Source organism: Leptonotus elevatus, chromosome 3 (assembly GCF_054856555.1).
Source record: "Leptonotus elevatus isolate MCC_2025b chromosome 3, RoL_Lele_1.0, whole genome shotgun sequence".
Lineage (NCBI taxonomy): Eukaryota > Metazoa > Chordata > Actinopteri > Syngnathiformes > Syngnathidae > Leptonotus > Leptonotus elevatus.
The window spans coordinates 24,354,108-24,378,129 of NC_141241.1; the positions used below are offsets into that span (position 1 = coordinate 24,354,108).

The 24,022-nt window shown below is 37.7% G+C and overlaps 1 protein-coding gene across 2 annotated transcripts in view; it reads right to left on the reverse strand.

The window, feature by feature from the left end:
• igdcc3 (immunoglobulin superfamily, DCC subclass, member 3) overlaps nt 1-24,022 on the reverse strand; it is an 86,373-nt gene that overhangs the window by 23,119 nt on the left and 39,232 nt on the right. For both annotated transcript variants that reach the window (XM_086072252.1, XM_086072251.1), the window contains exons 3-7: nt 11,294-11,438; nt 9,441-9,571; nt 9,022-9,159; nt 5,080-5,238; nt 630-795 (exon numbers count right to left, since the gene is read on the reverse strand). In XM_086072252.1, the coding sequence (XP_085928378.1) occupies nt 630-795; nt 5,080-5,238; nt 9,022-9,159; nt 9,441-9,571; nt 11,294-11,438 (739 nt within the window). The remainder of the gene's footprint in view (nt 1-629; nt 796-5,079; nt 5,239-9,021; nt 9,160-9,440; nt 9,572-11,293; nt 11,439-24,022) is intronic.

Sequence of the window (24,022 nt, forward strand, 5' to 3'; positions counted from 1 at the left end):
AGCAATCCTGAAAAAGGAACACAGATAGGTGGAGAAATACCAAGGACTGAAGGAAAAACTAGAGAAAATGTGGAGGGTAAAGGAAACAGTGGCGCCACTAGCGATCAGGCCACTAACCCCTAAGCTGACTTCAGCTCCAGCAGATACCAGGAATTCCATTCGACATCTCCATGCAGAAGAGTTCAAATACTGGGAACAGCTAAGATCCTGCACAAAACCCTCAAGGTCCCAGGCCTCTGGTAGAGGACCCGAGCTTGAAGGAGATACTGCCCAGATGGGTGAGGAACAATCTGTGGTTCCCTTTATTACAATTTTGAACTATCATAAAATCGTGATGAAACCAGGACAAATAAACTGAAATATGTTTTTGTTTGCTGTTTCGGTTTATGTTTAGCAACAATCCATTTGATGACATTGTCAATGTGTGAACTGTTGCCAAAGTGCATCTTATGGAAAAATACCTCAGTTGTACTCAAACTATCCCACACAGATGAAATACAATCTCCTTTGGAGAAGCAATAAATTTAAAAAGCTACATTCAACTGCATTAGGCCATTTTTTTTGTAAATGTGAGGTAGGACAAAACGTTTTTGTAATTACTTCATTTAAAAAAATTTTTTTATTGTTACCTGTTTTTGTTCCTGAGTTTGACATGGCCACCAGGCTCCAGGATCTGGCCGTTCTTCAGCCAGGTGAGCTGGGGCTCAGGCTCACCCTGAGCTTGGCAGGTGAAGATAGCGGTGGTCCCCACAGGTCGGGCAATGGACTGCGGAGGTTGAATAAACTCTGCAGGAGCTGAAAACAAGATGTAAATGTCAAACAACGAGTCTCTCCAAAGGACATTACTTGTTTAACCAAAAATAATGTAAATATCCAGAATACTATGACATACTGCAGTGACAATCTCATAAACTGCTTGTTATGAACACAATGGTCCAAATGCTGTGTCAGTTAGCATAATTATAAGATCTCTTAGTAATGTTCAAACAGGGAAATAACAGAGACACCGAGGTGCAAGCAAGAGAACATTTGTTAGCCTTAATGTGCTTTAAAACACTTTAACGCATGGAAGTAAACTGCAGTTTCATCATATTATGGCTGGTCCCATACTACAGGCAAGCACCGATGGTCAATTAGAGGCGATAACTTATTCATAGAGATCTAGGCGGGGACTTTATGGATACTTTAAATCATGCTAAGTAATTACAGTTACATCTGCTTAACTATCATTTTGGTCGCCGCTTTAATTTGAGCTTCACTGTACTCAATGGTGATTTTAACTATTTATGCCTGTGCTTATTAATAAAGCGTGTTTTGATGTTATCTCACAGTTAACACCAGAGGGTAGAAAGCTGCAGAGCGTATTGTTAGAATAATGCCTCATTGTCATATTTATCTATCGGGACCCGGGCTTATGCACGTTGGCAGGGAAAATATTTTTTCTAAATCCTTTCAAAGAAAAATATGGAAATATATAAATATCATACACTGAGTAATCTAATAACTCACAAAGCGATGAACAAACAATGTTTGGTCAAGGAAGATGTTTGCACACCTAAGTGACTTTTTTGTTACCTTTGTAAACCCAGAATATAGTACTTTTCCATGTATTAAGATGTCAGACAATAGTATTATCACCAATAATACACCTTTGTAAGAATGCAAAACTGTAGTAAATGTAATGTTTGATTTGAAGACAGTGTTGAATTTATACAAACCAAAACACATTTAAAATATAGTAAATATAAATAATCTGTATGCTAAATATATCTTCCATCTAGTAATTGAATCAGCAGAACATGAGCATATTGTAGGGTAACCCTACGGTCACAAAAATTTGAATACGTAACTGTGATGCATTCAATTTGAACATGTTTCCATGTGATTGCTAACTTCTCAACCTCATTCTGTCTCTTGGCTCACACAAGTTCATTTGTTACTAATGCCAAACTGTAAAAAAAATAAAATAATACAATCTAATTATACTAACTATGTTGAGCAAAAGAAAGTGGTCAGACAAATGTGTGCAACGGAACTCATGGTGTTCCACAAGGTTCAATTCTGGAGCCTCTGCTATTTTCATTGTATGTGCTGCCCCTGGGTTTCATCATAAGAAGACAGTTGTGTTTGTTTTAGTTCTCGATCAATACAGTTGAGGTGAGTTGAGTGATGGGAGTTAGCATATGAACTCCATGATTTTCAATGCCAAGTTGAGGAATTCTAGTCCAGCACAATTAGCCATCTAGCAAAATTAAAGGAACACTTCCTTAAGCTGCCAAAAAAGCAACTCTCGCTATGTGCACGTACCCTTGCAAGCCTGCGCCGCTCAGTGACACTTGAATGAAAGGCTTGCTGACAGCATTTGTTTTGGCCTTCCATTAGTTTGCTATCTTTTCTACCTTCATTCTGCTTCTTTCGCTGTGCAATACAGCATGAACTTTGAGGGCTGTTTCAAAGGTGAAGGTCAGGTGGAGCTCAAGAGAATATTGATTTGTACCTTCATTATATCATCAGCAACATCCATCCATCCTGTGGGTCTTGTGCGTCAATTCCTTGTTCTGCATGTTTGTGACTCTTTGCACCCTAATCACCAAAAATTACCCTCACAAATTTACCGCAATGATTATTTGCTTGGTGAAGAAACTGAAATAATAGGGTTACACAAGCGTGTACAATCTCTTCATACGCAACGCTGCTTGCCCTCGATATTCTCCCAGACTACAGGAGGCAGTGTCTACAGTGTAAGAGCAACACTTCACCACATTAATGATGGAAGAAGTTAGATTTTCTTTCACAAATAGTTTAGCTTTAGTTTATTTCCACAATGTTGCACCTAGAAACAAGCCAAAAATATTGCTGAGCAGCCATTTACATTGTAAAAATTGAACTCCCTCTGAAGCTCTAAGCTTATAAACGGCTCCAGCACACCACCACCTACCAAATTTGTATAATTGCGCTGACATAATCAGGTTCATTTACATGTCATTTACAAAAAGCTTCCTGTACAACGTAATCACATCACAGTTTACAAAGAAAGATTATAATTTCCCGGTGTGGTCCTAAATTTTTTTGTTTCTTTTTTATGCGGCACACCATGTTTATGTAAATGTTTTATTAAATTATAGCCTTTATAAAATAGGTTGAAAATACCTGGCATTTGAACATGAGTGCGTATACTTTTTAATATCCACTGTATTTTTTTATTTAATTTGAAAACAATTAGACTAAGCAGTGAGACCTAAGAGCTATATTCTCTTGTTTGCGCGCAAATCATTTTGACACGCCTTGGCTTGCACTCCTTTCATCTGTATTCTCCCGTCCAGACTTTTGACACACCTAGGCCTACCATGCGTAATCAGCAAATGAGTGTTAAGTGCGGAACAAGAAAGCAGACGCCATTTTTGATTCGCTGTAGGTGGGTCATTTAAGTTTCATCAGTATAAGGAGGACTCAAATAGACGTTTTATTTGAAAGTGTCAACCAAGCATCTTTTTAAAATGTTCAAAAATGTTTTTGTTACAAACAGAATTAAAGCTCATGTTCTATGCCGCAGCTCATTGAGTTCATAAATGCAACACACAATTTTATATATACAGTACAGGCCAAAGATTTGGACGCACTTTCTCATTCAATGTGTTTGCTTTATTTTCACGACTAATCTCACTGACGACATCTAAACACGTGGAGTTATGTGCTATATGAAGTTGAAATAACTGATTTTTATTTATTTATTCTAGATTCTTCAAAAATAGCAACTTTTTGCTCTGCTAAGTTGTTTTTTTTGTGTGCACTTTTGGCATTCTCTCAGTGAGCTTCAAGAATAGTCACCAGAAATGGTTTTCCAACAGTATTGAAAGAGTTCCCAGAGGTGAGAATTCCAAGACTGTGCAAAGCACTAATCAGAGCAAAGGGTAGCTATTTTGAAGAATCTACAATATAAAACATGTTTTCAGTCATTTTACTTTTTTTTCTGTTATGTAGGCTTACATAACTCCACATGTGTTTGTTCATAGTTTTGACACTTTCAGTGAGAATCTACAATGTAAATACTTGATAATAAAAGCAAACACATTGATTGAGAAGATGTGTCCAACATTTTGGCCTGTACTATATAAAAAAAAGGGGGGGAAAAGATATATGCAGGGTTGTCCTCAGTTTTGTTTTTTTCTGTGTGAGATGCTACTATTAAAGTTGTGGAGCCCTGCCCTAAAGCAATATTCCTAACGTGCGTATAACTTCACAATCCATCTTTTCTTGCCAAAAATCAATTTAAAAAAAAAACACAGTCAGTGGCACATAATTAACATCTGCTTTCCCCATGTAAGGATAAGATGCTCGTCTTTGACTTGACAGGAAGATAAAATGAAATATTGACCAGGATCGATACTGCTAAAGCAAAGTGTGGTCCAGTTTAATCAATGTAAGAACAGAGTGAATGAAAGATGTTTCCTGCTCGGGGACATGTCATTCACACGGATGTACAGCACACATCTGTCCTCATCTTACTGGTCAAAACCACACTTATCTCTAACTTTGTCAACATGTCAACTTGCTGGATCAATAGCAAATGACAAGTTGAGAAAATGAAGAATTGCAGTATATTTAATGCGTCCAGGATTAATTATTAACACGACTGCAAGTCTATGAGTCACAGATGTGATTTTATGTCCCACAGTTTTCCAAATGACACAGTTCCCAACAATATCTAGACTTATTGGTTCCCATGTACTCAACAATATGCCGGCATGTGAATAGAAAAACAAATCAAAACTACATTTCTAAACTCTAGGGGAAGTCCTGATGAAAGAACACATACCTTTCACCACTTTATTTGGCTTACAGTCTTTATTTCTTTGGCTGGCTCAATAAGAAATGTATTGTAAGGGAATGGAGGTGATATGACAGATGTCCATACTGCATATTGCCAAGAATAAACACAATTGTTGTAAAAAAAAAAAATATATATATATATTATCATGTTCACTATATCCCTCTTTTGTTGTTCCTGAGGCAAAAAACAGTATGCAGACAGCTTGCATGAATTTTGAGAATGGGAAATTCCGCTCCTCGAGCACTCACCTTGAACCACAAGACGTCCCTGAGCAGTCCTCCGAACACGGGTCCCTGGTTTGTTAGCAGCACACACGTAAACTCCGGAATGCTGCACACGGACATCGGAAATCATCAAGTTTCCTGTGCCAAGTACTTGGATACCCTCCACACCGATGGGACGTCCATCTAAAAAGAGAAAAGTAACACATTACTGTCAAGAAATGATTAAGGTTGACTTCCCATTTAAGAAAAATCTTATTGAGCTATACAGTAGGCTATCGCAGAAAACTCTGAATGTGTTATAGTTTATTTCAATTCAACATTGGAAAGTAAAATGACATCTTCAACAAGATTGTGATTTTTGCATGTTCTTAATGTGTAAGCCTTAAATGATTTCCTCACTGTCTGAGTGCTCTTCGGTTATGCTACTCAAATCTTCCGTGAATTGTGTCTCTGTAGATGTGCTATTAAATTCAAGGATGCAACTGCCAGTGCCTGCAGTGCTTCTTTCTTTGAGTGTACAGTACTTGAGAACATACAGGCGATGTTTAGATAGATGTATAGGTCGCTGAAATGGAGATGTTAATCAAACACATTTATATTGACTTCCTATAAATCCTTACTAGCCTATTGGATATACAGTACTAAAAGGAATACATTCATGTAAGACAGAACAGATTTTCAAATGTTATTCAATTAGTTCATGTTTCATGTCAACCTTTTTACCTTCTTCCATAAGAAAAAAAAAAAGAACTAAACCTTCAAGGTTAAGGTAATCTGCTACAGTGAATGGATGTACCGATTTTAGCTGCAATGGTGACCCCACCAACTAACTGCAACTTCTAATCCCATATCATTACTTCCAATAGAACTCATTTCCCTTTACCGTTCTTGCTGTACTTAGATGATAAGCAACCACTTTCCTCTTCTCCTATCGGTACTCCCGACCCCAACAATGACTTGAGCCTGTCTCTGATATTAGCTAAAGGGCAAAGGGGACATTTTAATCTCTTTTCAGACTACCATTTGCAGCCTGTAAGGTTTATGTTTTATGTGTTAAAAGGCAGTGGTGCAATAATTGTTTGACTGATGTTTAAACTTGTGGCACATTTCAGAGCGAGGTCACACAGAAATTTAATAAGTCCTCTTGTAATTCATGGTCATGTAGAAAAGTGGGCAGCATTGTGTGATTTAAGCCCTCGTGTGGGGAGTTTGCATGTTTTCGCTGTACTTGTCTGGGTTTAATTTAGATAGAATACTCTAAATCACTGTTATCCAAACTACGATCCGGGGGCCATTTATGGCTGGCCATCAATTTTTCAGCGACTCGTGGCATATGCTAAAAATAGCTACCGGTAATTAAAAAAAAAGAAGGAAAAAAAGGCTAAAATGGTTAATTAAAAAAAATAGGGCTAAAAGTGAGAATGGAGGGTGTCAAAAAAGTATGGGCAGCTACTACTAATAAATGGGTTTACAATCTACAGAGATTTTGTAGATATGCAAAGATAAAAAATAAACTATGACTAAAATATTAAAACAACTTCTCTTCAAAACAATGTAGTGCATAAAGATTCAATTTTAGAAGCAAAAATACTTTATTTACTTTGTGTTCTGTGTCAAAGCCTGATTTATGAGCATTAAAGGATCTTTGTGCAGTTTGTCACTTTTTTACTCACAACTGTCACCTCTGACCCATAGTGTAATTTCAGCATCTGCATCAGGCTCGTTCATGGTGCGCGTGCGAGTACGTACACCATCTTAAGTACACGCCGCATGTCTGCTACTCCGCGGGGACGCGCATGACGTCAACCACCGCCACTCCGCCCCTCCCCTCCCCAAAGAAACTGTGGAGTGTGTGGCACTCAGAGTAAAACAGTCAGGGCTCTTCGTACTCATCTGGGCTTTGGTGGAGCATGCATGATGTAGAAAACGCTTCAATATTATCATTTTAAACGGCACAATGCACCTTTAATGTTGCTCGAGTAACTTTGAGAAATGGACATCTTACTACAGTTTGCTTTTGTTTTGGTTCTGAATGTGGAGATGGGATTTGGTCGGTGGTCAATGCAAGGGCGGATCTAGTCTAATAGGATACAGGGCCGAGGTCACCCAAAACTCTTGAAAATCCAATACTATTTGCCTTTTTTGCCACCTTTAACGGAAAACTGTTATGAAGCAGTTTTTTTCAAAATATCTTGAAAATATAAACAATACCTAATTGCTTGTTTTGTGATTTCAGTCTGTTTCATAAGTTAAATTAAAAGAATTGCTCTTACATCCATCCATTTGTTTTCTGTATTTGGCCTTCAAGTTTGGACACCGCTGCTCTAAATTGATCATAGCTGTGATGTGGATGTGAGTGTGAATGTTTGTTTGTCGACATGTGCCTTTTGATCAGACGGGCAGCACACCTGCGACCCAATGAGGGCAAGATATAGGAAATGGACGGATGGATGGATGGATTGATGGATGGATGATAGATGGTAAAATAAGTGTAAACCTTACCAAACCAACTGACCAATTGGCCGACCAAAGTTTACATATCGACGCCTTCTTAAAATAATCGCCTCAGTCATTGTTTCAGATTTTTTTAGGAAACACAAAAAATGTAACCATTTGCATCATGTGTAGATGATTTAGGCAAATGGTTTTTTTTGTTGCAAAAAACATGACTTATGCAATTATTTTTAGAGACTGACGATATGTATTATTTGGACTATTAATGGGCCATTCCATACAAGTTTGATAATAATATAATATTATTCAAACCTAGAAGAAAGTGCTGCACAGCATTCCGATAAGATATGAGAAAACCCCTCCCCTTTCGAGCCAATTAAAGGTAGTAACCAACTAGCAACATTTTGCCACCTCAACAAGTACTTCAGGCTCCAGGTTCATTTGAGTTCATTTGAAATAAAGATGTTAATGTCAGCTACTGAAGAAAAACAATTTCATCTCAGTGTTTTCAGAGGTTTGACAATGTCTGTATAATATGACTTAAATCAAATCATTAGAAGAAACAATTTGCTCACCTTAACAGTGACATTAGCTCTGATGGGGCAAACCCTTCATTGCTTTACTCTTTGTGTTTATTGAAGGTTTCCATCATAATTAACTTGCCACAACTACCCGCTGGACTGAAAGATACTCGTCCAGTCTAAACAACATGGCTTTTGTTCTTTTTGCACTTTTACAGCGAGATTTCTTTCTCTCACGTTCCCTCAGCCAGGAACTAATTAACTTAGTGTCAGAAAAGAAAGAGCTGGAGCCCGCAGGGTGTGGTGCGGCTCAATGAATAGTAGCAAACAAACTCCAGCATTAAGCAATGAGCGATGTGAAACTATTAGCTTCATTATGCAGCTTAGCCCAGCCTCTTCCATGTAATTCAAATCCCATCGTGTTAGCATTTTTGTTCTAGAGACAATGAATAAGATTGAAACGTCAATGCGATTATGCTTCGACCGTTGACGGGAGGGGCACCAGTTTATATTTAGAGCAGCAAATCAGTTTTGATAAAAGATGGGGAAAACAGATGTCACATTGAAAAATTGATCAAGACAGATTTGAATTATAGTCAAGAATTACAATGTGCACCGAGGGAGGGAAAGCTAATTGCATGTGTCTCAGACCTACGAAGCAATTAGTCTCCAGGATCTCCTCCGTTTCCTCCCAGCTTCATGAGGAGATGAGGCATGTAGTTAACAACACCATGTTTATGTTCATCTTTTAAGTCATATGTCGTCCCATTGCATCATACACACAGACCACATGTATGAAAATACATCAGACAACGCACGACAAATCAAAGCTGTGGGGTTGTAAGAATACCAACGGACATGAGACTCTTACAATATAGCATGCATGACAAGACAACCTGATAGGTTGTGCACTTGTGGGCAATGCGGAACAACAACAAAAACAGACAGCTACAGACACTTCAATTTAATCACAACACGATTTTTTCATTACCTAGCCTGCTCCAAGACACAATGGGCCGAGGGTATCCTGTCGCGACACACTCCAAAATAGCGGTTTGGTGGACAGTGAGGGTGAGATTTTCCGGACCAACTAGGATCATTGGTTCTTTGTAAACAGATGACTGGGAGCCTGGAAAAAGATGGGCATGTATTTAAGGTAGGAATGGGAATGATGGATGGCATCCTTTAATTGGATTTCTTTAGAGTGCCGCAAACCAATATTCTCTATCTTGAAGATCCCACAGATAAACAATAGGTTAGGAAAAATCTTGGGTCTATACTGGAATGGTGACAAGTACTACAAAGGATCAGGGCACAGAAGGTGCGATGTACAGTAAATTCAAGAGTTTGTTCCACTTTAGGAAAACTGCTAATGGTATGCTGCTGTTAAAAGTTGTGAAATGTAACAACCTGAAACAGAAAGGAGGGCCTCAGCACTGTGTTTCACTCCTGCACTGTTATGAGCCACACAGCAGAACTTTCCATTGTCCTCCTCACGCACTCCTGTAATCTGCAGAACACCTGTAGGCAGAAGAGTGTACCTAAAAGAGAACATAAGGTGCAAATTATTACTCACAATTAGAGGTGTCAAAATGAGTGCGGTCATTTTGAGTTAATTTAAAGTTCCTTCAACGTCACTATTTTTTTAACGATTAATGACCACCCCTTACTTGGAAAGCCAGTACTGGAGAAATTCCAGTCGCAACGCCGCAGACACATCCACGTCAACATTTATCAGTAATAAATGTAATAATAATTCATATATTTGTGGAGACTGGGGTCAAGATGTATCTTACAATTTAAAAAATTTGCAAAATTTCACAAATTACTTCATGTTAAAGATTAGATAGCTCTTAATATGAAAAGAAAAATGCACTGAGCTGTCACTAATGTCTTACAAATGCAATTATGCCATCTAATGGCAGAAAAATTACCTCAACACAAATTAATATCACACTCGTTTTTTATTGTACAGTTAGAGGTGGGCGATAATCATCGTCATCGATATTATTACTTAAGTCCACGTCCCTAGCTTGGAAATTATTTGGGGTTGACAAGACCAAAATAACATCGTAACGTGTGCCAAAAAACGCTCGCTGTGAAAGTCACTTCTGTTCCAACACAGACTTTATGGAGGATTACGTGACTTTGAGACTCCACAAGTACGACTACCGCTAAAGATAAGATAAGTAAAGCAGCCGAACACAATCAGAAAAGCCTCACTGCATTTCGCTAACACACACTGTAATTGACAACAATGCCTCACAAACGCCGCCGTTATGCAAGTGAGTAAAGGCAAGCGAGTAAATATATATATATATATATAAATAAATATATATTGTAATAACGACAAATGCATCGTCATTACAATGTATGCAGGATGCTGGCTCTTTCTTACTATTATATATATATATATATATATATATATATATATATATATATATATATATATATACACATAATGAGTTAACTATTGAATTCATGCAATTAATTATGATTAAAAAAAAATAATCGCCTGACACCCCTACTCACAATAGGCTTACGTAAAAAGAATAACATTTCTAGGTTCAGCCACACATTCTCTATAAGATGCCCATCTTAGTGGCCGAGCGTCTCCTTTCTGCTGTTGAGTGTTTATATGGTTGGACGTTCATCATGTGGAGGGCTTAGGTGTCTTTTTCACGCAGGCGGTAAAATGGAGATTGACAGCAGGATTGGTGCGGCGGTATTGGACTGTGGTGGTGAAGAGTGATCAGGCAAGCAGCCGAGCTCTCAATTTATCTAGCCCATTACATTCCCATTCTCATCTACGAGCACATAATAGTAGTGAGCACTGGGTAGAGAATGTGATTATAAATACAAGCAGTGGACATCACCCTAGAGATACTGTAAGGTGAGTCTCTTGACCATTCAGCAGAGACTGAGAGTCGAAACGCCTTCGTCCACTTCTATGTACTTTTACGGTCTTCCAGGCATGTCCAGCCCAGAGGGAGCCTCAGGCTGTATACACGCTTTAAAGAGTATGACCATGACTCACAGATGGCGCAGGAATTCCTCATGGAGACGATGAAGTGTTATGTAAACTTACGAGTACAACTATACGTCTGCCAACTAGTGGTGAATGTATGCAGGTGACGTATACAGTTGTGCACATGAGTTTACATACCCATTGTGTATGTAAACTGATGAACATAACTGTACTTGAAAAGTAAACATAAAGTGACATCATATATAAATGTATCATTATGTGTTGCAATTCAGACCTCTTGTCCTTGGTGTTCACAGGATTGCCGTCTTTCTCCCAGCTGATGGTAGGCTCTGGCAGGCCATGGATTTGGCACTGAAATCTGGCCACACCAGACTCCTCAGCATGCACTGGCTCTGGCTGGACATGGAAGTCGGCCATGGCTATGGGAAGAGAAGAAGGGGGGGCGAGGTTTTTTTTTACAGGACATTTAGTCACACATTTATTAACACACTGGGAAGAAAACTATCATTCAAAAGTAAAAATTAAGAACTATATAAATGTCAAGTGAAATACAAATAATTGTTGCTTCTGTATGTACAATTACACTCAAAAGGATTCTTTCGCTAACCAAATTTGTAGTTAGGGTGAATTTTTATTTGCTTTTTGGGTCTCGTTTATTTGGAAATGACACACATGGAAAATGATCATATTAAATCAGGTGTCTTAATTAAACAGGTGACTTGAGCTAGGTTGTTGATTCTTCTTCTCCTCTCTTTGCATCTTCCTATCACTACGACACACTTAGTATGTGTTTATCCATCATTTAAAGCGGAAGTCAACCATAAACATTTCTTAACAATAATATGTTATATGTGACCTCACTAGTCTAAACATGACATTCTGATTAATATTACATTTGTGGAATATAAGGTATGAGGCAAAATCCAGCCGGTTTCAATCACAGCTCACCTGTTTTCTGAAGCTGAGCTGTGATTGGTTTATCTTGCTCTCGATACTCTAAGGTCTCGATACTGTCTTGGTCTCGGTTGGTATGGTCTTGACTACAATACTAATACTGCGTTTGTAGAATATTAATTTAGACCAATCACAGCTCACCTGAAGCTGAGCTGTGATTGGTTGTTACCTGAGATCTGACCAACAGTGATGTCATTTTCAGTCGACAGCAAGTGGCAAAATGGCCGCCCCCTGAGATGGGCAAAAACGGCTGGATTTTGCTTCAAAACTCATATTCCACAAATGTAATATTAATCAGAATGTCATGTTTAGACTAATGAGGCCACATATAACATATTATTGTCAAGTTGACTTTAAATTGTCAACCCATGCACTGGGATGTTCAAACAAGCCCGCAGGATTAATTTGAAAGTGAAAAAGAAATACTGTAGCAACTCTGTAGTCACCTTTCGTGTTAAAGGTCCAGGTTTTGTGGTCCAAGATTTAAGTTTGAGCTTTGTGCCATTTGTTTGTTTGTTTCTTTGCAAAAGCCTAACAAGTGGATTTGAATTTGGCGCCATTGTGTCATAGATTCAAGATAAGCGATAGTGAATGTGTTTGGAAGAGAGCAGTAGGTTGAGCAGGCAGCTAAGTTTGTTATTTTGGCATTACGTGACCCCTCCTGCGTGCATTACAGAGACTGTTGATGCACCACCTCCTTCTCAGTGGTCATTGACCAGTTATAATGCACACATACATGACATAGATGATAAACAGAATTAAATATGCATTTTTCTTGGAAGTCTGAGATTGTTACTTAATGTTTTGTAAAAGGATGGTTCATTAAGTACAAACATTCTCCTAATGTACTTTTACTGATTTGCATTATATCAAAGGGGAGAAACAGTACCTTATTATTCATATATGATTTTACTGGTCTGCCTCTTTAGACAACAAATTAGACTGTATGTATCCTCTGAACTAGAATATGCTCTGCAGGATCCTTTGAAATGATTCCCTCTACATTTGATAAGGGATTATAATATGTTTATAGAAAACATTTTGTATTGTGTTCTTGTTGTTGCTGTTGTTTTTTTATTGGGACGAGTCAGAGAATTCTATGAACCTCTGTTTACACAGAATTGTACAAGGCAGTCCCTTTATGTTGCGTTTACTCATTAAAAAGTAATATATATATATAATATATATTGTTTACATATCCAATGGCAATAGCAGATATGTGTTATTTATACTTTCTAGCCTAACTTTCAGAAGATTGAAGACATCCATTCAATAAATTGAATAATAATAATAATAATAATAATAATCCCTTTTTTTTTTCTGTACTGAAGAACCATTCCTCTCAATCTTTGTTTGTTGTTCTCTTCAAGAAATGTTATTAGTTGTTTTCACTTTGTAGTTTTATAATTAATTTTGTGTGTTGCATATTCTTCAGCTTTCGACCATGTCTGGTGGTTGTATATATTTCAGTTTGAAGTCAGTTAGATATTTAATATTCAACAAAGATTAACTTCTGAGGGAATTATTAATAAGCAAGTAACTAATAGTTAACATAAATGTGTACTTTGTGCAGAATGTCTATGTGCATAACAGAAACAATCACAGCATCTTTATCCTGGAACGTTCTGAAGCACAAGACTGCACTGTGCATTGAAAGGTGTCCAGTATATTTCCTTTAGTGGCTGAAAGCACATTACAATTCACACTTGTAAGGTGAGCCTGGGAGCCAAAAAAAAAAGCCCAATTATTCTTTACTGCTGCTCAAAGCCGTATGACCTTTTATGAAGTGAAAACATGACAAGGTCCTACCACGAGGTGCAGCCCCACACTAGATCCTGGCATGAGAGGCTCATCATCAGTGCGGTACGTACACGTACATCACAATAATTACACAATCACTCCAATTGTAGAGGAGCCACGCTGAACAGTTGCTGAAGGTGATCTCTGCTTACATTTGTGAAAGACGTGGATTTCCTGACATATGTACGTTACCATTTAGCATGTAGGCCAGTCAGATAAAAAATAAATAAAAAATGCTAACACAGACTACGACAACAGACACATGCATCGATATCCACGTACACAGAGCTCACTTGGGCTGCACGTCACATATCTTTTCCCGGCAGAGCAAAAGGCACCGTCAATGGCGGATTCAGAGGCAAACTCAATTAGGGAGAGGTCTGCGTCATACACAATGTTCTCTCCTTCTAACACGAGTGTGTATCATTTAATGTCAGTCTTAATTAACTTGGACCACGATGGACTTATGAAGCTGAATACAATCAACAATGGTAGATCTGCTATTATTTCTAGGCTGGTCTTGCAACCTGTAGCTTACATAAATTCATTACTCAGAAGATGGACAATTAGAAAGCAGTGCTCAACAGAAAGCTTCCTTTATAAAGACAACATGCTTCGTTGTGTGTCCTCATAGTCATGAATGATGTAATTGTTGAGTTTGAGAGTCATTTATCAGCATGTGCCTATGATTATTCTCAGACTAAGCCAATATGTGATTTTTTTTTTTTTAATTAGTAATTTTCACTCATGGCCCCACCTACCAGGAGGTGGCCCAGTGAAAGATTGCGGTTCACGCTAGTGAGATTGTGGGCTCTGTTTTCATGAACAGTATAAATTCTATGTGGTACGCAGTGTTATTATTGCACAGAGGCAGGTTAGACCCAGCGTTAATAATTTGGCAATCTAATTCATGCCGGTGGCTCTGACAGGAATAAGTCTGCGCTGCTGTGGGAGCGATCACGGCCGAGTTTGATGATGGCCAATCAAAGCGGTACCTCTCATTCCTTTAAAACGTGCCGCCTCTGTTGCATACTAACAGTCTCTACATGGCAGAATGTAGGAAACCGGTTTTTGACATGGGTGAAAAGGCCAGGTCGAAAACATCTGTTCCATGAATAATAATGAATGAGATTGTTTTTTTCTTTTTTACTCTTAGAAGAGAGGAAAGAACACCAGGGGGCAGCAGTGAGTGCGGCACTGCCTCCCTTGCCTATCGTAACTGTCATGAGTCAATTTGTACAATTATTCAGAGGGTTTGATTCCCACTGTTCACATATTTATAACTAAAATATGACTGACATCTATCACATATGTCCGCAGAGCTCTGTATCTCTGTGTGCTTGCACTCTGAGAGCTGAACGAAGTGACCAGCCAGTGGGAGTCTGAGCTTCTCTGCTTAGGTTACTACCACCGAGACCCAAATCCAGAAAACAGTTGGATAGATTGATAGTTTGGAGTCCCAACAAATTGGTGAGTATTGAATAATCTCAGCCAATTTCTTTTCTTCCATGCTCTTGTAAAGTGTCATTAATGAACAATTTAAACAGTCCAATATAACTTGAACCAGAACAATTTGTATCAACAGTTTTGCGTATAGACAAAGGAGTGAGAGTGCCAGCGAATGAGATACAGTACTTCACATAAAGTGGCAATAAGTGGAGCACCATCATTATTAGCTCCATTTCTGGCATTGTGCTGAGAGTACTCCATAATATCATTGCATAACGCAGGGGCCACTGACCTTTTTAAAAGTGAGAGCTACTTCTTGGGTAATGATTATTGCAAAGGTCTGCCGTTGTAATACACACTACTGAAATAACACATTTGCTCAATTTAACTTCAGTGTCATTGTTATTATTAATAATTCATTATTCATTCATGAGAATATACTGATCATGTTAATGATCCATCACAAAAATAAGGATATATCTCTTCCATATTTTACATTTTCAAATGATCACTTTTACAACACCCCCAGAAAGTCAAAATTCTATTTTTTAGAACAGGTCCGCAGACTACCCATGTATGTAGTCCTTGGGGGATACCTGGTGCCTGTGGGCACGACCTGACCCTGAGATCCCTCAATGGATACTTGGAGCTTGTTTAAAAATGTCATTCAGCATTATTCACTTTTTCTATGAATAACAAAAAGGTGGACTTTTTTCTTTTATTAATTTATTGTATTAATTTTTATTTATTTATTCATTCATTATTTTAAACAACTTTTAAACAGCTTTACATGCTTGATCATTCAGCTAGTGTGTATTCATGTGTAACGTTTAGCCACCTGGAACTTACAACTTTCCCGAAATTACATTAAGTGTTTTACACGTTTGCCTCACTGCTGAGCAAAGACAATGAAACATCTCACGTCAGTAGTATTTTATAATTTATTATTTTTATTTTTTTACACTTTCTAAACAGCTTAGCCTAAATTCTTACTACCTTAGGTTTTTTCTGTTTTTTAGAATTGTATTTCCTGCAATTTCACTTTTTAAATGTTGTGAAATCGATGCAAACCTTAAACTGATAAGAATATTTTTTAGTTTATCGTTTCTAATGTGTGAATGTGAAGAAAAGTCAATACAGTGTGTAATGTACTGTATTGTTGTCGAGTGCAAGTGCACTGTAGCATTGAATTAAAGCCCCAAAGGCATTACTGCTGCTGATGATGTTGCAGAGGAACACAACACAATTCACACAAATGAGAAGCTCAGCATGACAAATAGTTGCACAACTTAAAGACACTCAAGAACATGCACTTTTGCATTGTACAGCCTTTGAAACAAAAGAGTAAAATAATACAACGACATGTGCTTGCATTTACTGATTTGGCGTGTTGATCTTGCTGACATTACTGGACCTCAGCCAATCATGCATAAAACATGAGCCCCGCCCCTGCCGCTATTGACACATAAGTCGCAACCCTACTAGAATAATCACAAAAAGGTTACATGTAAATGGAGCCGGACCGAAGCAGCTGCAGTGGCTACGGTAAAGCACATACAGTACTGTATCATACTGAGTGGTGGTGGTTACAATATTTGGGTGTTCTTACAGTATGTAGCTACAGGAGGAAAAAATATTGCATACGACTCTCATTATAATGCAGTGTTGGTTAAGCTGCTGAATACTTCTCACACATCTCTGACAGAATGACTCAGAAAAAGGTTTTCTTATACAGGGAGTCCTCGAGTTACGGCCGAGTTCCGTTCTGGCGACGTAACCCAAATTTCGACTTAAGTCGGATTTCCCGTTAAAGTCGATATTTACATTACAGTACTTTGTACGTATTTACGTGAACCAATATTTTGTGTTTCCGCACGGACATCGATTGCTGGCGGACGGCAGAGTGGAGCTAATTCAAATTTAAACACGGAAATTTCACGCGCCTGATGGTGAGCCGACCTGCTGATGGACATCCGTTGCTGGAGGTAACAACAACACAACTTTAAAATGGCATGATTACTGTAGCAAATTGACAAAAAAGAAGGTGCTACAGACGAGGCACGGGCGCCGAAAGTCGAAACGACGGGGGTTCGCGTACGACGCAACTCGAGGACTCCCTGTATTTGTGAAGGCGGAATTTAAGCATGTGCAAGTGGAATTCATGCAAGTGCAAAAACAATTTTACATTACTATTTGTTTCTAAAATACTACCAAAAGGCAGCAAAGCTTTCATTTGTGTAATGTGTTCAATGCAAATCCAAAGGAACAATGGCTCTGTTTACGTAAATAGCCATTTCAAAACCCTTTCAAAAGTTTTGAAAGTAAATGTAAACACACACAAAAACCCAAATATGTTCTTAGTTGTGTTTTTAAAAAGCCGAACAAGACCTCTGGGTTACTCCTTTTCTAACTTGAATATAAATGCGATTGGAGTACCTCTTTTGAATGCAACTTTGATTTGTGTACTATGCATGTTCTATTCGCTTTCATGCGCGGCGGCCATCTTAGTTTACCACTCGCTAAACAAGCCTAAATTGGATACATTGATTTCTCTGAGGCAATTTCACAATGCCACAGTATGTACACAGTATTTACACACGTGGTAAGTCTGTGCGTCTGGCTCGCAACTTACTGGAAATACACAAGCAGAGGTAAAAAAATAATTAAAATTGCAAAACTGATACGTAGAACAAAACAACACTTTTCAAAGTAAGGTGGAAACCGACTGCTTTGTTAGTGTGGTAAGTGACATGAATATAATGTTTTTTATTGATGGTAGATAGTAAGAAGCAGCAATGGTGTCTATGTGCTTCATGATGTTGTCTGTGCGTCGCCATTTCCATACTAGGTATTCAAATCGCCATGTATACGGGAGTAACTCTGTCCGCTCACGCATGTAAACGGTTTATCTCGAATGCTTCAGAAAACCGCAATATTGACCATAACCCGAATATTGGCAGCACATAAAAATAGAGAACGGCAAAGGACGCTGATTGTGACATCTTTAAAAAACAATAGCATTAAATTGGTAAGGATGATCAGAGATAAGGAGCTATGCTGTATATTAAAGAGTGAATATATGATTGCCAGTGTAGGTTTACAGGTTTACTATTAGTGGTTATTGGATTAGAGAGCCAAGGTCAGGGTAAAAGCGCAGTCACTAGTGATGATTTTGTCCATCCATCAATTTCACATTGCTGCTTTGTATCTAAAGCAAGTTGATTTAGTGGACTAACTATTCTTGTGAAAGAGTCAGATTTATTTCGCAATCAAATGGCAATGGCGTAGCCCCAATGTGACGATCTGCCTAGACTACATTCGACATTCTGAAATAGTGAAATCTGTCAAATTCAAATTCCCCTGAATTCAAAATTCCGCCAACAAATCGAACCATTGCCATGTGAGATTAATTCAGTCAGTAGGATTAACCCAACATGTGGTCTTTTGGGTCTTATTTCTGACATTTATTCCCACCAATCGAAATAAGGGTGCTCAACAGAAGAAAAATGTAAGAAGAAGTAAGAAGACTCATTCAAAGCAGTAAGCTCTACCATAAATGTCATCACTTGTAATCTTAATTAATTTAAGATAGTTATTTAGCTGTGATAGGTAAGATGTTTAAAATGCAGTTTAGATGTGTGAAAATCAGTTCATTGTTATTTTGAATATATATATATATATATATATATATATATATATATATATATATATATATATATATATATATATATATATATATATCTTACATGATGCTGCAGACTTAATGTAGACATCTGCACTAATTCCAACCTGAAGCTCCAGTAAAAATCCTCAAACGTTCATTGGATGCTATCATGTCCTCACCCTAGATAACGTCGCCATTCATCCCCCCCACGCCATGACCACAATCACCATCATTTCAACCCTTTGCATACCCCTCCCCCACGAGTCCGCTCAAGCTTGTGATATCATTAAGTGCATGTTGTTTCAGTAGCAGAAATGACTGCTGCGCCTCTTCAGCCCCCCCCCCCCCCTACCTTGGTAAGACTGTAAAATAGAGAAGAAGCCAATAAATAATGGATATGTTTCACCGTATTCCTCTGGTGCAAGAAGCTCACCCTTCAACTGCTTTTAAATAGCTGTCCCTAAAATAGCACGATTTGTTGTGGAGATGGCATTTTAATGCAGATGTGATATTTTATTGGCTCTGTGCCCCTCTGGCCCCTCCGCCCCCTTCTTTGTCCTCATGCAGCATTTGAGCTTGGCTGATCAATCTACTGCTTCCTGGCGCATGATGCTTATCACCTACAGTATGACTGGGAGAGCTGCGCATCTGTGTGGTCTGTCTTTGTATAATACACACTCATTCCAACATACCGTTTCAATATCATCCAGAGATGCTACACAGTAAATTTCGGAAGGTAAATTTGAGTCTAAAAAAAGACTATATTAAGTCCCAGTCTACTCAGAGTAAACTTTTATTATTTTTTATTAAAACTTTAAAAAATAAATACAAATATATCACTCAAGGGTTGAGGAACAACTATAGAACCATCAGATTGGGAGGCAGCCAATCTAGCCGCTGACCCATGCCACTCCTACTGTGTGTCATCATATCACTTATGTCAGGTAAAATCCTCGTACCTCAATTTTTGGTCTTCTTTTGGACACACCAGCAATATATCAAGCATGATTATTTAGTTCGTTTTAATTAGTTTTCAGGGTGGTTCTGTTAGTTTTTATTAGTTTTAGTTTCATTTTTAGTTTTTCTTATTGTGTATTGTGTACAACATTTAATAAACACCATGGTAAAATGAAAAAAGTAACTAATTTCTTAGCTAACGTTGCATTTTGGCTGATTTAAATGAAAAAGCAGGTGAACCATTGGAGCCAAAAGTCAAGCACCCAAAATTGTCGCCTAAGAGCGACGTCATGTGAAGGTGCTTTTCTATTGGCTGTTACTAGATGACGTCACTTCTGTGTGACACATTTTCGAACGTCCTTATTACGGTTAAATAAATATTCTTGAAATCACATTTAAAATCATCCCCAAAGGCTCATGCATTAAAATAATTACCAAAGACTAAAATAAAGGACATTTTTGCTATAATTATAGTTAGTTTTAGTTAGTTTAGTAAACATAAACATAGTTTCAGTTAGTTTTTAAAAGCATTTTTGTTTTTATTTTATTTTATAAAGATTGTTTTTTGTTTTGTTTTGTTTTTTCATTAGTTTCTTATTAACTAAAATAACCTTAATTAACAAACAGCAGGCATGGCAAAGCTCAAGTGGTAGTGTGGCAACCTTCCATGCTGAATGTTGTGGGATTGTTCCCCAACCCTTGAGTGATTTCTTTCTTTCTTTTTTAATATAATATTTACTCTCTTCCAAGTGTAAAGTTTACTCTGTTTAGACTGGGACTGAAAATGATCTTTTTTAGAGTAAAGTTTACTACAAAATTTACCGTGTACCTGTATTGTAAAAAGAGTATCAGCTTCCACTTACACAAAATCCTTTTTGAGAATTTACTTAAGCAATACCATAATAATTTACTTTTTTTCTTTTCTCTTTTTTTATATTACATGATCAGACTTTCAAAAAGTCAAGGACTGCCTATGTCATTCCAAAGAGTGTGATATCAATCTTAACTGCCGCCAAGCTATAGAAGCTCAGTCATCTGTGTCATTTCTTTATGTACAATAGATGTGTGCCAAATGTCACGGCAATGCGCCCCAAATAAAAATTTGACGGCAACATACATATATCACATCGATGATTCTGCTATGGGTCAACAGCCTTTTGACAATGTTGAGAGAGTCTCGTAAGTCCAGTGAGAATGAATCACACAAAACATGTGTGCCACAGTAAACTGCATAAGTTACCTTGAAAAAGTAATTTATAGTTACTTTACTGATTGTTTTTTTTTTTTTTTAAGTGGAAGTCAACCTGAAACATTTCTTGACAATAATGTTATATTTGACCTCACTCGTCTAAACATGACATCCTGATTAATATTACATTTTTGGAATATGAGTTATGAAGCAAAATCCAGCCATTTTTATCTATCTCAGGGATCGGCCATTTTGCCACGTGCTGTCGACTGAAGATGACATCACAGTTGCTCAGGGCTCAGGCAACGACCAATCACAGCTCACCTGTTGTCTGAAGCAGAGCTGTGATTGGTTGTTTCCTGAAACCTGAGCAACTGTCATGTCATCTCCAGTTGACAGCAAGTGGCAAAATCGCTGCCCACTGAGATGGATAAAAACGGCTGGATTTTACTACTTAACTTATATTTCATTAACCAGAATACCATATTTAGACCAATGGGGCTGCATAGAACATATTATTGTCAAAAAAAATGTTGGGTTGACTTCCCCTTTAAAGGAAAATTTGTTACTTTACTGATTACTTATTTTAAAAAGTAACTTAGTTGTTTTGCTGATTATTTGATTTTAAGAGTAACTAAATTATTTTATGAGTTGCTTGAAATAGTAACATTAGATTACTAGGAACACGTCACTTATTAAGGCGTTAACGACATCACTGCACATCCACATTTCTATCACCTTAAATTCACAATCTGACTTTTCGCAGTGTTCCTCCCTTTGCTTCACTATTCTCAGGTCGGCTCTTAATTTGTATCCTCCATTTACTGGCATAAAGGACAGATTTTCTTACTTAAGTGAATTTCTCTCTCAAATGACAAAACCTGCCTGTAATGTAATTGGCCTTTCTGGACGTGTTGCTCGCTTGTTTGCATTTGGCTTCCCAGTGGTGTGACTATCCTTATTCCGATGTGTCGATCAATACGATGGAGCTTGTGCACCAAGTTAAATATAGTAAGATTGATGGATGCTATTAAGGATCTCTGCAGGAGGTGAAAAGGGTGGGAGCAGTGTTATCAATCAAAAAATGCTTCACATTTTTAGCCTTTATTTCACTAAACAAGTCAATGAAAGGCTGGCCCCTATTTCCCTGACCACGAAGCTTGCTTTACCCTTTTGTGTGCTAATTTATTTGCCAACAGTTCAAGTTATTGTTTTCTGTGGTTGGGGTTTGAATCCTGACTTAGGCCTTCCTGTGTGGAGTTTGCATGAACTTCTTATTTTTCACAAATCTACACTTTTGGTTTGTGGGTTATTTTTACAATTTAGAGACCAATCTAAAGCTCGTAAAATGGCTTTATTACTTTGACGTTGCACTGTTAATGACTTAACAAACAGGGGAAAAAAATTGGTTTCCTGAAAAGTGATGGTTTTGGAGACGCGAGGACTCCGCCCGACATCAGTGATGTTAGAGTAGCTCTCAAAAATTGTAGTATTGTGCGATGCTTAGTAATAAAAAATACTGTATGTGTAATCAAAAGGGATAGACTGGCCAGGCTGATTATCAGTGCCAATATTTGACATTTTGATAAATATCGGCCTTTTTACGAATCTGAAGGCCGATAAAGCTAGCATCTCACTGAGCGGTGAATGCTTGTGAACGTAGCGAATTTTGGGTTTTCATCAGGATTTGTAAGATGTTCGCAGACCGTTTTAATTTGTAAATACAGGGAACTTTTCATTTATGTATTCATTTAAATGTCCACTTTACGTTATAAATGATGACGCTGACACTGGGAATTCCGGATAGTTTTTATTTGTATTTTTTAAATTGTTAAAATTAAGAAATTATGCTTTACGGAGCTTTTATTTTGTTTTTATATACTTGCTTAGTTTTTAATGAACACATGGTGGTGACCGGGAAGCTCCATGCAATTTTCATCATTTTTAAACAAAACTGTCTATTCTTTATATTTTTTTAATTAAAATAAATGTGAAAAGTTGATTTAACAAACATGCTTAATGGTATTTCAACAAAAGTTATAACTTTATTTTTTTTTGTTGGCGCTAATATTTTCACTGCTAATGAATATCGGCTTGAAATATCGGTTATCAGCCTCCTTGACTATTAACTCATTTTCTCCCCAAAACGTATAAATACGTTCTATTTTAAATGTTCTATGTGTCCCAAAGACGTATTCATATGTTTCTTTTAAATGTTTTGTTCTTATGCTAGAGCATACAGAAGGCTTTGATGCAGAGAACGGTTGAGGAAATGGTAGTTATTACAAAAACGGCCAGCAGGTGGCAGCAGAGCAAAAGAGAGCAACCTGGGCCATGTTGCAAAAGCTCATTGACCGACAGTTCTATACAGATTTGTGAATAATCATGAAACTTTGCTATATTCTAATGCAAATTGCTGCAAAATGGAAACAGATAGAAATACACCTTTTTTTTTCCTGATGAAAGATAGAGACTCTTTTTTTGGGTAGATTCCATGTTTTTTATAGCAATAGAACACAATATTCTGTGGGCCTTGCAAAATCCGTCAAAATCCAGTAAAACTGCCGGAAACGAACAGGATTCCTTCAGTGAAAATGGCTAGGAGTGAGTGAGTTAATAATCGGTATTGGTATTGGCCCTGAAAAAACATATCGGTCTATCACTTTTAATGAACAACGGAAACCATGTTAGAAATGACTGCATAAAAAATCCCTGCGTCCATTTGATGGGAGCAGGGACGATGTATTGCTAAATCTGCATCCTCTGATATGACACCAACCACAGCAGATGGTCGCTCTCTGGATATACCGTGATAAATGCACATGCAAATTACTACCTGCTGGTACAAGATTCCTGCAAATAACTCCGCAGCATACCGTGTTGTTCTGTGTGTTTATGTCTAAGATAGCCAGAGCCTATCATTGCTACTCTTTCCGGCCTCCATTTTAGCTAAGAAAACATTTGATGTATTTTTCCTGAAATGCATAGCT